The sequence below is a fragment of the Penicillium waksmanii genome (assembly GCF_028829765.1).
Source record: "Penicillium waksmanii strain IBT 27052 chromosome Unknown utg000004l:1.0-5674109.0:1.0-5678898.0, whole genome shotgun sequence".
Taxonomy (NCBI): domain Eukaryota; kingdom Fungi; phylum Ascomycota; class Eurotiomycetes; order Eurotiales; family Aspergillaceae; genus Penicillium; species Penicillium waksmanii.
Window position 1 is genome coordinate 4,087,185 of NW_026643251.1, and position 12,708 is coordinate 4,099,892.

General features: G+C 49.7%; 7 protein-coding genes across 7 annotated transcripts; 4 read left to right on the forward strand and 3 right to left on the reverse strand.

Annotated features, from left to right (window-relative positions):
• Positions 1-152: 152 nt before the first annotated feature.
• On the reverse strand, positions 153-425 carry N7481_004342 (uncharacterized protein; the record flags this gene model as incomplete). The annotated part of the gene is made up of 1 exon (XM_057263561.1): positions 153-425. The coding sequence occupies one exon, from the start codon at positions 423-425 to the stop codon at positions 153-155; it is 273 nt and encodes a 90-aa protein (XP_057125222.1).
• A 1,003-nt stretch (positions 426-1,428) lies between these two features.
• Positions 1,429-2,437, forward strand: rho2 (uncharacterized protein; the record flags this gene model as incomplete). The annotated part of the gene is made up of 4 exons (XM_057263562.1): positions 1,429-1,466; positions 1,687-1,765; positions 1,896-2,087; positions 2,150-2,437. The coding sequence occupies 4 exons, from the start codon at positions 1,429-1,431 to the stop codon at positions 2,435-2,437; spliced, it is 597 nt and encodes a 198-aa protein (XP_057125223.1).
• A 647-nt stretch (positions 2,438-3,084) lies between these two features.
• N7481_004344 (mitochondrial 54S ribosomal protein mL40) lies at positions 3,085-3,874 on the reverse strand (the record flags this gene model as incomplete). Its single annotated transcript, XM_057263563.1, has 2 exons — positions 3,085-3,515; positions 3,646-3,874. The coding sequence occupies 2 exons, from the start codon at positions 3,872-3,874 to the stop codon at positions 3,085-3,087; spliced, it is 660 nt and encodes a 219-aa protein (XP_057125224.1).
• A 602-nt stretch (positions 3,875-4,476) lies between these two features.
• On the reverse strand, positions 4,477-5,964 carry N7481_004345 (RING finger domain protein; the record flags this gene model as incomplete). Its single annotated transcript, XM_057263564.1, has 1 exon — positions 4,477-5,964. One exon carries the CDS (start codon positions 5,962-5,964, stop codon positions 4,477-4,479), a length of 1,488 nt encoding a protein of 495 aa, XP_057125225.1.
• A 1,340-nt stretch (positions 5,965-7,304) lies between these two features.
• N7481_004346 (uncharacterized protein) lies at positions 7,305-7,661 on the forward strand (the record flags this gene model as incomplete). The annotated part of the gene is made up of 1 exon (XM_057263565.1): positions 7,305-7,661. One exon carries the CDS (start codon positions 7,305-7,307, stop codon positions 7,659-7,661), a length of 357 nt encoding a protein of 118 aa, XP_057125226.1.
• Positions 7,662-8,619: 958 nt separating this feature from the next.
• On the forward strand, positions 8,620-8,949 carry N7481_004347 (uncharacterized protein; the record flags this gene model as incomplete). The annotated part of the gene is made up of 1 exon (XM_057263566.1): positions 8,620-8,949. One exon carries the CDS (start codon positions 8,620-8,622, stop codon positions 8,947-8,949), a length of 330 nt encoding a protein of 109 aa, XP_057125227.1.
• Positions 8,950-10,781: 1,832 nt separating this feature from the next.
• Positions 10,782-12,297, forward strand: atfA (bZIP transcription factor atfA; the record flags this gene model as incomplete). Its single annotated transcript, XM_057263567.1, has 3 exons — positions 10,782-10,818; positions 10,888-11,932; positions 11,994-12,297. 3 exons carry the CDS (start codon positions 10,782-10,784, stop codon positions 12,295-12,297), a joined length of 1,386 nt encoding a protein of 461 aa, XP_057125228.1.
• Between the last annotated feature and the right edge of the window lie 411 nt (positions 12,298-12,708).

Consider the following 12,708-nt stretch of genomic DNA (forward strand, 5'->3'; position numbering starts at 1 on the left):
GGACCAACTCAACAAAGGGTGAACCTCCGCTAGGCGAACAAAAATCCGAAAAGCTCCTCGGCAGGTCCGTTGGGAGTGGCGCGCAGCAGCAAACAAGAGGAGTTTGGTGTCAGCGTCAGAGGAGGGGGTCGAAAGGCGATAATCCCGGCGGGTCACGACGTGTTCGCTCGGAGACGAGGCCGGGGCGCAGGGAGACCCGCGGAGGAAGAGGTACAGTTGGTCAGGGCCAGGGCCAGGGAGATATCGAAGCCCTGGAAACGCGGGTCGCAGAAGGTGTTCAATCGTAAGGCGGATGATGGGATGAAGCGATGGGCTTTCCGGCCCTCTGGCTGGTTGTCGTGCCGCCGCAACGGGATAGCCGCCGCAAGCGAGCTGATGCCTGATGGGCCAGGCAATACATGCAGGAAATACAGAAATGGAAGCATCTGGAGAGATTGTTGGGGGGGGAGAGTCTCCCAATTTATAAAAGATAATGTTTTTATACACTGAAACTTATTTCTAAAGGCATGACCAACTAATTTTCCTTTTGATTGTACTGTCTGACTAGACAACAATTCACCACTTTGAGATCAGATCAGATCCGATCCGATCAGATCACATGATGGGATGCATTGCATGTACAGTATGCACATCTGTTGTATAGTCTTCACCGCCATTTATTCTGCCGACTTAAATCGTGGGGGCGGTGCAGGTCCGTTACTGTTGGGTTGTTGCTCCACCGCGCTGTGAGACACGCTCAAGCGCTAAGGTTCAAATTAAAAATAACTCCCATCCAGACAGAAATTTTTCCCTAAAACAGCTGGACGATCAGACGGAGTAGCTGCCGAGTGTGTCAATTAGTCCCGTAATCCACCCCCCCCTCTGACCCTTCGTCCTGTCTCCGTGGAGAGTGCCTTAAATCTCCGGATCTCCTATTGTCATCTTACTTAGCCGCATTCTCCTCTCCCGCTCGCTCCCTCTCCCTCTCCCTCTCCTTCTCACCTTACTCCTCTCTCTTTTCGTACATTTGACTATCCCGTCTCCTCCCGTCGGATCTCTCTCACTCTCTCTCTCTCTCTCTCTCTCTCTCTCTCTCATCACTCCCGACTCGACTTCGGTAGATCGGGATTCCCCTCGGTCAATTCATCGACATCGACTCCATCCCACCATCCCCCGACCTTCAGCTCCGACCCGACCGCCTTTGCCCCCCAGCACCCTGCGTCACTGGCCAACTGCTTTGGTGCATTAAGGCCACCATCCTCTTTGCTGCCCCTTGTCGTCGATTGGGCGGGAAAACCGTGTGTGCAGGGCTGAACTCCAAGAACCCCTGCTACCTTCCGTGTTCGCGACTTGGGTGATCAGCTCGATAATCGCTCCCTCGACACTTTTAAGGCGATCTACTCTTCTCATCCTTTTCCCATCAACAATATTTGCCAGATATCCATAATCATGGCCCAACAACAAAACGACGACAATGTGATGCGGCGGTACGTGCAGCCATCTTGACTTCTTCCCCACAACTCGTTATACCCCCATGCGCAATGGTAGCAGAGCAACCCCGTGCCTTCTGCAATTACCGTGGCCTTGAGATACTGCCATCAGCGATAAGATACCATTGCGAATGAGGGGAATATCACTCCTATACTCGTGACAGATTTGTTTGCATGTGATCTGAACGGAAGGCTAATTTACACATCACCCATGTAGGAAACTGGTAATCATTGGCGACGGTGCATGTGGAAAAACCAGTCTGCTGAGCGTCTTCACCCTCGGTTACTTTCCCACTGTGAGTTCTACGGGTTCCCATTTATCTACGAAAAAAACACCTTAGCTGACAGATCTCCTGATAGCACTATGTTAGTTGAATTGATCGCCCAGCCCGAAATCACCAATATCCTCTAACTGTTGATGTTTAGGTACCGACGGTATTTGAAAACTACGTGACCGATTGCCGAGTAGATGGCCGCTCGGTGCAATTGGCTCTATGGGATACAGCTGGACAAGAAGATTATGAGCGGTTGCGACCTTTGGCATACTCGAAAGCACACGTCCTCCTCATCGGATTCTCTGTAGACTCGCCGGATTCTCTAGAGAACGTCAAACATAAGGTTCGTCGCCAGGCCTCAAAACGTGCCGGTTTTTTCCACCCACTAACTAAGCTCTGGCACAGTGGATTGAAGAAGCCAACGAGCGGTGTCCGGGCGTGCCAATCATTCTGGTCGGTCTGAAGAAAGATCTCCGCGAAGATCCACTTGCTATTGAAGAAATGCGCAAGAAGTCACTCAAGTTCGTGACAGCCAAAGAAGGCAATGACACGGGATCCCAGATCTGTGCTCGCAAATATCTCGAGTGCTCGTCCTTGACGGGCGAAGGTGTTGACGATGTTTTCGAAGCAGCCACCCGAGCCGCGCTGCTGACCTTCGACAAGCGGAAAAGCTCCTGCTGCGTGGTTCTATAACGACGTGACGACGGGAACGTGTCTCATTGCGAATATGTTTTCCAACCCAGCGTTCGGTTGTCTCTCAACTTGAAGTTGTCCGGTGGTCACGCTTCAATCCAAGCCATGAGCTTGTAGCATTCCACTGGGTACTTCGCTGTATCATGCATTATTGGCGTTTGGGTCGTTCTTGATTGTTCTGGTCTGGTTTTTTTTGGGGCCGAGTGTGGCGTCAGCCTTTTGTTCGCTGGCTGCTCCGGCCGTATCTATTGTCTCGGAGTACATTCTTCATGTCTTTCCTTCCCGTCATTCCTTTTTTCCGCATTCTCATGCACGTGCAACTCCGGATATCCATCTCTTGTCTCCATTCCCCGAAGAGTATCGCACCGATCACTCCCTTTTTTTTTAACTTTCCCTTCGGTCCCTGTAGTATCTCTGTCTCTTTCTGTGCCTTTCTCAATGCACTGTGCTTATCACCTTGGGCTCTCGGGCTTCATAATGCAGTCTCACTCTCACTCTTGCCAGAATATGCAATTCATCCTGGGTAGATTTGAACTCAACTTAAATTTATAACGCAAATAAGTAATATAAATGTGGCCGTCCAGAGATGCAGCTCAATGCTCTCGGCGCGGAAAAGAGAAATGCATATTGTACACAGCGCCAAATGATCAAATGATACAAAACTGTTGCCGTAATAGATGCCACGCCATCAAAATCATCAACAATTGTCCTACAACAGCCCAGTCCTCCAGTCTTCTATTTCTTCTCAGGTCGCTTCCAATCATGGTTCCAACCCTCGGCGGGGGGTAATCCGTCTGCATACGGCCGTACTCGATAGGGAACATATCAGTGAAGATTCCCTTCTTGTTCATCGATTTGCGGAACAGTCTGCCTCCGTCACCAGCAGAGGTACGCAACTCCTCACATGCAGACTGCATGGCCTGATATTGGCGCTCCAATTCGAGTTCTTGCTGGCGGCGCTGCTTGGCCTGGAACAGTTGCCAGGCACGATGGATTGTCCAGTGGCGCAGGTAGCGATTGCGAGAGAAACGGAGAGGGCGGGGGGTGAGCGGGTGGTAAAGGAAGTAGCGGATGAGAGCTAAGTGGAATTGTTAGTCTTGATTGTGTTTTACAATGCCGGCTGATGAGGTTCTCGGGGCTCGAGACATGATGGATGTTTAGGGAGAATTGAAGCAATTCATCCAACCCAAATAACGGTGCAAACATACTGATTCGCTTGTCAACGGTGTTTCCTCCCTTTCGCTTTGCCAGCGCACTTGTGGACGAGAATGGGGCTGATTGTTGCACGGCCGCAGCGATCGGGCTAGGTTGTGGTGAAGGTCGTCGCGCCAGGGTCTCGTGACACATCCGGCTGACCGTGGGGCGCACAGGATTCAGCGACATGGGGATGCGGAATACATTCGCGAGGGACGCGAGAGCCGGTGATAGAGACCGCATTGTGGTGGTGTATGGTGTACGTTGGTTGTAGGAGACGCGGGAGCTGCCAGTACGGGGAGGAATAATTGAATTCCCTGACGGCAGAATCCTGCCGCCTCTGGTTTAGCCGCGCGCTTATCCATATAACCTCCCAATGTCAGGGTCAGGGTCATGTTTCGATCGTCGCGATCAGCGATCAGCTTAGGGCTACAGATTTCTGGCATGCGTATCTTATGGTTATGAGAATCAAAACACTGGATTGGCTGTTTCTCGAATGGCTATTATAGCGTTTTCGATATCTACTTCTGGAAACCCTTTGTAAAACATGCTGTGCTCCCTACCAAAAATATAGGAAAGGTTCCACAATGGTCCCAGAGGCGATAGAATCCCATGTATCAAGGGATGGAGACAAGAGGGTCGATAATAATGTGCAACGGTATCATGTTTTGTGAGAGGGGTTCGTGAAGGGCATCAAGTGTCTCAAAGACATGCGTGTAAGTGGATTCCAACAAAAACCAAGCCAAATCACCTAATAACGCCAGATAATGCAAACGGTGAATTAAATGCAAGACTTGAAGAAAACAAGCAAAGGATTCCGAGAAGTCTAACCAATTCTCCAGGTTCTACCGCTTCCCTGCGACGTGCTTTTTAGCCCGATCGTAATTCAGAACCTTGCGTCGTCGATGTGTCTGTGCCAACTTCCACCGGCAGTAAAGAACGAGCGCGTCTTTCAGCATAACAAAAACACAGCCTCCCACAACACTACGTCCCCAGCGAGTCTGTAGAAGCCCTGGGCGACTGCGCTCCAGAATAGAGGAAGGGGTGGTCCATGACTTGGGCAAGACGTATTTCAAAAGACCACCCATCGATGCCGAAATAGCTGGGAACACAAGGGCACCAAGAACAACATCCGCGAGGCTGCTTGTTTCATGGATGATATCGTTTTGTCGCCGTCCGAGGCCGAGGCCCTGTCCATTCTGGCCTTGCACCTGTCCATCCTGGGCGCCTTCGTCAGCGCCATTTTGATTATCGGCGGCAGGAAGAGCTGGAGCTTCAAGCAGATCGTCGTCATTGCCCATTCCTACCTGCAATTCAAGATCAATTTCCATGAGTATTTGGCCGTTGGCGTTGTCGCCAAATCGACCCAGTCCCTCTGCCTGATCCTGTTGTTGGACTTCATCCATGATCTCCTCTGCCGCGCGAGGCTGGACCTCTGCAATCCATTTCTTTTCCAGACTACCGAACATACGATCATAAAGCGCGCCATAGAAGCTCTTCACGTATGGAAGGGCCGCGAATGTCATAGCGGGGGTTGGAGGCCAAAGGTCGAAGTCGGGCTCTTGGCCCGGGTTGTGTGCTGCGAAGAAAAGAACAGGGATTGCCGGTAGAAGACCTTCCGCATAACGAGTGCGCGAGAAGATCAATACCAATGGAATGAGAGGTAGGCCAAGGTTCATTCCAGGGTTCCAGGGGCCGTCCACGCTGTTCTCGAGGAGATTTTTAGCTTCCTCGGAGCCAAAGACTAGATACATCGAATATGCTCCATGTGCGCAGCACCCGGCCCACACAGTGCCAGCGACTGTAAATACCATGCCTGGAAGTACCAGGCGCCCCGCCACGCGCTCAACCAGACTCAGAACGTCGACAATATAACTGCGCGGTCGTGTGACAATAATGTCTGTCTTGCACTGGGGGCAAACCATCTTAGCGCTGTTCCCATTTCGCCGCCGCGACCGAGGGTTCTCCATGTCGGCGAGCCAGTCGAGCAGGCATGCTTCATGTGCTGTAAGGGCACATGGGCAGGGTGATCTCCATTCTGAATTCAAAGGTGAGTCTTCTGTCTCATCGGTATAGCAGATCCAACATTTTCGTGGTTCTTCTTGATTGGAATCCACGGGGTTTGATCGACCGGCACCTTTGTCCGTCACATCCGTCCCGATTTCCGAAGATGAGGTGTCTTTGTTGAGAAATACGGTATCTGAATTGTCCATATGTTGGGACTGAGTATCTGTGTAATCAAAGGTGTAATCTGAATCGGTGTTCGTTGTCGTGGTGCCTTCAGACGCCCTCGTCCTCCCAGCGGCGGAGAATCCGGGGAGGGAGGAGGCCATGGTGGAGAAGGATATGCGATGCGACTGAGAGAAATGAGAAGGATATTGTGAGAGGAATATGTGAGATGGGTTGAAAATGTCACACTCAGGAGAAAATCCGATTCAGCATCTTCCAAGTACCTCTATCAAAGAGAAGCGGAAGGGACATAGTGACTAGAAGAAGGCAGCTCCGCTGCAATCGGCTGTCGCCCGCGGCTGTTACGGGATCACGTGCTGATCACGTCACGGGCAAGTCGGTCGGCTGGACCTTTGCAACCTATTGTTACCAATCGGTATATTTGCAGGAACTAAGGATATTCATGACTTTTTTTAATTGGGAAATTCTGATCAGCTACCATCTCCAAATATTGCCTGAATGATGAATCCTCCCTTGTGTTTTTCGCTGGTAGCGTCGGCCCTGGTGGGGGGGTTCAACAACATTACCTGGATCAGCCTAGTGGATCCCTTGGCACTGGTTATATCGGCTGTCTTTGTTGACCCCCTCCGCATAATATATTCTTTTGGGGGTGAAGGGACTATTATCTAAAGATCTGGGTTACTAAATTAGTTTTGGCAGTTTTCAATGGGCCCCTTTCTCGTGTATGAATGCATATTTTGAAGGCCTACTTACAGCGGTTTCAGTACGACGTATCCCGAAACCTAAACATTTCTTACCTTCACTTGAAAATTAGGACTCTTCCTCATCAAATGATCTTAAACTGTTCGTGTTCTCATAGGACCTGCATATACTGTCGAAATGCACCCTCTAAAACCGCCCGGGGTGGGATGGCTCGAACACCTAGCGCTGGAGTGTCAGCGGTTAGGCGTAAGTCCATTGTTCTATAATCACCTTCGGAAAGTGTAGCAGTATCTATATTTTCATTGGGTTTTATAATCCTTCAACAGAAATTGGATGACAAAGGAGTTACATTGAAATTTCTTACTAGTCAGAGGGCGTCCTTGCAAGATTTGAAATAAAAGTAACGGAACCGTAGTGGATCTCGGACATTAAGTATGTAGAACTGTCAGTTTCCTAGAGCATGGAGTTGTTCATTTTACATATATATGTACCTATGTATTACTTGAAAGTGATAGATCTGTAAATCATTACTCTAAATAAACACCGGCCGCGTTCAAGTTAAGTTCCACTGGCCATCGATGGTTGGGGCTCAAGATGACATCACAGGCGATAAGAAGTTCCTCACTGGCCATTCAGGACTACCCGCCCCCGGAAACCGGCTACTGGGAATGACGTTGAGAATGATCTTCAGTAGTAGGTATATATCTCTGGGTCGCTTCCTTGGAGGCTGTAGTCTGCTCTTCACATCAATCCACATTCAATACTACTACTATCTCTCACTATGACAACTCTGACGCGACTCCAAGCGAGACTCCAGGCCTCGGCCTCATTCGCCCCTCTGGGTCGACCTATCTTCAACTCGTACGGCCGACGTGCCTATTCCAGTGACAAGAACAAGACTCAACAGACTACGCAATCGAAACATGATGTCTCAACCAACTACCCGATCCCTTCTAATAATGCGAAACCAACGCTTCGGGATGGCCGACAGTCGCCTATTGCCGATCATGAAGGTCACCTTCGCGAGGACTTACCCGAGGATGTAAAGAAGCACAACAAGGAAATGGACCAACGCTACGATAAGCCCTACAATCACATTTCGGATGACGGAAATGTCGAAAAAGGATGGAAGAAATAGCCTGTCCAAAGTTTGGACAGACCAACTGGGCTACTCAATGTAAATTAATAACTTAACTTGGAATATCCATGGGTGTTACGCAGTACTGTACTTGTACTTCATGAGCGTTTGTGACATATCTTTAGTGTGTATGATAAGGGCAATTGAAGAATATGTTATATCAAACTTGAAGCGGATGCAATCATATACTATATTTCCAGTAGAGAAGATCGTACTGTCGGCCCAGGGTTGACGGACCTCCCAGACCGGCAGCTTCAGAATCTAGTTAATTCCTGCATCAAATTTACTGGAATGCTTTCCAAAAACATTGGCCTGGAGGCAAAAAGTGACAAGAGTGGGATTCGAACCCACGCCCCTTTCGAGACACGGAAATCTATTAAAGATCTCTGAGGATCAGGTGAAACCTGAACCGTGCGCCTTAGACCGCTCGGCCATCTTGCCATTTGGATGAAACGTGCTCAAACTATGCTTACATGAGCAAAAGGATTTAACTAAGCGTACAACTACTACTGAAACGGATTCATGCCGAAGCAGCAAAACATCAGTGGGCACATACCAACCTTGGAAGTGAGTTCCATGATAAAAAGTTTTTTTTGCGTTCCCTAAGCCTCAAACTCACCATTCCGCCAAGGTAACGTAATTCTCTACTAATTTGGTAAATTATTATTGAAGAGCCATTTCTAGTAGCCCTGGAGGTAGTATAGTATAAGACTCCGTGAGCCTTGTTCGAATATTCAAGTTGTGATTGTTCTCACCTGGGCAGCCATATCCCCCTAGCGATGCAGCTTTTCTTCGCCGTATTTGTCAAATCGTGCAACAAGACTAGGAAGGGATACGAGGTAGTAGCCAAGTGGCAATGCGAGTATAATCGATGGAGACTCAAAAAAGGACCTCATATCGGGAACACGAGATTCTACAGATAGAATCAAGATAAAGGGGCGACGAGGGTGGAAAGGAAATGTATAAAGATGGACTCGATTCCCCCGCAATTTTATCTCCATCATCAGCTCAATCAATCACCTCTAAACATCTTTTCAATACGGACCAACAACATCTTCTTATCTCTTTCCAAGAACAAGAACAAATCATCAACATGCAGTTTTCCAAGATCACCAGTTCCGCCGTCCTCTTTGCCCTATACACCATGGATATTGCTATTCCTAGCCCCAACCCTCTCGAGGCCAGCATGAACGACCTCGAGGCCCGCACAGGGATGCTTACCACTCGTGCTGGCTGGACTTGTGCCTTCGGTGGTGACAAGACCTGCCAGGTCAAGGTATGTCGCTGAGTACGACATTTGTAGATCAAGTCTTCCGATTACCAAGCGACTAACATGGAAAATGGTGTGTTGACGAGGGCCGCGCTGGCGGATACTGCGCCGACGACAAGTGAGTATCTTTACCTCAGTTTCCTTTCGCTTGCGCGATGCATGAGCGATGCATGAACTCGCAAACTGACCAATTCCATAGTAGCTCGATCAATACAAAATGGCCATTGTATTTACTCCATACCCTTGCTCTGTATGTATGTGACGGAGTAAGTATCCACTCGAACTAAACTATTTCATTGGATCTCAAAGTATATTGTACCTAGATCCAATGGCATCCATTGAATACAGTCCCCTTTAAGAGGAAGAATGGTTATCCCGATGCACCACCCTAAGGTACAGACTTGACCCGGCAAGTCAGTCCCAAGTATGCGCTAGGATACAGGGTACCTGTCATCACGACATTGCGTCATCACTTTAATCAGCGAGTCTCAGCAATTCCCACCGCCAAATATAATACAGCAATGATTGGGTGGACAGTGCCCCACCAGCCACACCCGACAGCCAGTTGGAATGCTGTCGTCGTCATCGTGAAATCATCTTAGCACCTCAGCTGGAGACGCACGCGACTGTTTTTATCTGTCTATTCACTACTACGAGAGGAAAAAAACAACAAAAGTTGCATGCAGAGAGACAGAATGAAGTAGAAAAGAGAGAGAGAGAGAGAGAGAGAGAGAGAGAGAAGATAGTATAACAGCCAAAATCTTCAGAAACAGCTGAAAACCGTCCCCCCTCCGCAGGTGAAGGGCGGCGATGACGAGTGGCCAATCTTCCCGGATGAAGGGCTCCGCTCTTTCGGGACCCACACAATGCGAGGGTCGCTTTCTGCCCTGCGCTCGAAGGAGGCCAGCTGGAGGTTTATAGTAGATTTTCAATGGTAGGTACGGAAGAGGTGGTAAATACATAATATAGGGGTGTTGTATCTAGAACAAAGAAAAATACTTTCTTTTTCTGTATGTGGTCTCCGTTCAGATCGAATCTATCGTAGATACTAGTAACCTTTTCACCTGTACTCCGTAGTAAATTATGGTACCATTTCCAGGATGCGCAACCCAATCCAGATCAGTCCAGTCCAGGGCCCCCTCCCCGAACTGAGAATTTTCCTTGATTCGAACCGCCTTCGGCACGCGTTACATCGGTTACGATACAACACAGGGAGAACCCTTGGGAAAGGAAGGAAATTACGGGTACGATACCCGGGAAAGACCATTGTCCGTGTTACTAAGGAACTGGTCGCGCCTGCCCCTAAATTTGCGTCATTCCCCCGTTCCTTCCCCCCCCCATCTGGTCTCTCCTCTGACGTCTTCGCACCTTCCCGGGCCATCACAACTTTGCAAGCCACGACACGCGTGGGAATAGGTGCTTCTTCAAGATGTCTGCTGCTGTCGCTGCTCCTGTGTCTACTATTTCTCACATGGATTCCAAAAACAATTCCCAAGGTTAGTTCTTCTTGTTCAAACTTCTCTTTACTCTTTCCCTCTCTCTTTTTTTTATCCTTTTTTTCTCTTCGCGCTTTTTCCCTCTCTCTTCCCGTTCTGCCCCCTGCAATGAACACACCTGCCCATACCCGTCATCACCGCCATACCCTTTTTATAGATGGATATACTTCCCTATGATCATCGCAACTCTTGGATTTTCTCTGTGGGAGAGTCTCAATGAAGTGTTGTGTGTGATGTATACTTAAGTTTTCCACCCCTTTTGGTTTGGTAATACGCCACCCTTTCCCTTTCTGCCGTTGGGATGATCTCACAACTGGCGTCATCGATCATCGACCTTCCAAACAACCCTCCACCATGAACGCCCCATCTCATCCCCGTAATCACGATCACGGTACCTTTGCGCATATACTCGCTTCGATCGCGGATCGTTTGAATCCCTTACTGACTTGATTTCCAACAGACTCGCGGGTCGCGTCTTCGGAATCCAAGGATCAGAAATCTGGAGGAGATTCTCAACCCTCACTGGCGCCGCCTCCACGCCCATCTGGTGCGACTGCCAGCGATACTCCCGACTACTTCAACTCCGTTCACAACCCCTTCTCGCTCGAGCCCAATCCATTCGAGCAATCCTTCAGTGGTGGGAACCCAAACGATACTCCCGGCAAGTCGCTTCTGCCGCCTGTCGCTTCACTCACCTCACCTGCCCTGCCTGGCGCCAACTCATCTGGCGGTTACAACTGGTCCAACTCTCTTCGTTCGGGTCCCCTCAGCCCGGCGATGCTTCCCGGACCGACCGGCGGTAATGACTACTTTGAGAACATCGGTAGAGGTTTCCCTACCCCGAACGAATCCTCCCTCCGCACGGGGCTGACCCCTGGAGGAGGAGGCTCGATGTTCCCCGCCCCGAGTCCTAACTCACAAGCTTTGCTCCAACAACTTCAGAACGGCGGGGCTACCCCGTCGACGATGGAATTCCACCGCACTGCCTTGACCGCCAAAAAGAACGCTGGTGGTCCGACATCGAACGCGCCGGAACAAGACACCAAGCCTAACATGGATCCCAAAGGCGCACAGCCTCCAGGCGACCAGTTTACTCAGCATGATGCTGCCGATGCTGCCAACGGGCTTTTCATGTTGGCCAAGGGTGGTCAAGCTAATAACATGCCAATGAACCAGACTGCCTTGCAAAATGAGACCCGCGCGGCCGCCGCCAGGCGCGCATCGCAACATGCCAACGGTACTGGTGCTCGTGAGATGAGTGTCGATGAATCAGATCAAGAGCTTGCCAAGTCGGCTGGTAAGGGCAAGGGCAAGAAGAACACCCCGAAGGCCGCCCCCGTCAACAACCGACGTAAGGCGGACGATGGTCCCAAGGGTACGAACAAAAAGATCAAGATGGATTCGCCCTCTGATATGGATTCTGATGACGAGGATCCGAGTCTGCAAATGGACCCAAAGAAGATGACAGATGAAGAAAAGCGACGTAACTTCCTAGAGCGGAATCGGTAAGTTCTCTTTTCTACTCTCACAATTCCGAAACCTCTTTTGTTCTAACAACCATTTTAGTGTCGCGGCCCTGAAGTGCCGTCAGCGCAAGAAGCAATGGTTGGCCAACCTCCAGGCCAAGGTTGAGCTCTTTACCACAGAAAACGATGCTCTGACCGCTACAGTCACACAGCTCAGAGAGGAAATTGTCAACTTGAAAACCCTTCTGTTGGCTCACAAGGACTGCCCTGTCTCTCAAGCCCAAGGTCTTGGCCCGCTGATGATGAATGGCATGTCGGCTGGCTTCGATCCGCATGGCTATATGTCTCAAGGCATGGGCATGCCACCTGGTGGCCCGATCCCCACTCAGGGCATGCGTCGTTAATCATATCGCATCTCCCATCCTAGTCAACCTTTTCGCCTTCGCTTGACTGAATGCAAAGGCGTCAATATTTCCCCCTTTGCTAAAATACGGCAGATGCTCCCCCATTTTTTGTGAGGCCATCTCATCTTAACTTCTTGTTTTACGATATTTTCTCTATTCGGCTAAAAATTGTCGAATCCTTTTGGCATGGGCAGGTGTTTATGATCCACACGACTCAAAAATGGACGGGCAGGTTCCAATGTTCTGGAACGGATGGATTTCGTTTAGTCTTTGGAGGGCGCGTCAAATTCGGCGTCCGAGTTTCTTCTGGCCGCTTCAGTGTTCTCTGTTTTTCCCCATGGCTTCTGTTCCTTTTTTCCCCCACAATTTCCACAGCTGTATTTTCCCTCGACCCTTTCACCCCTCCTCTTT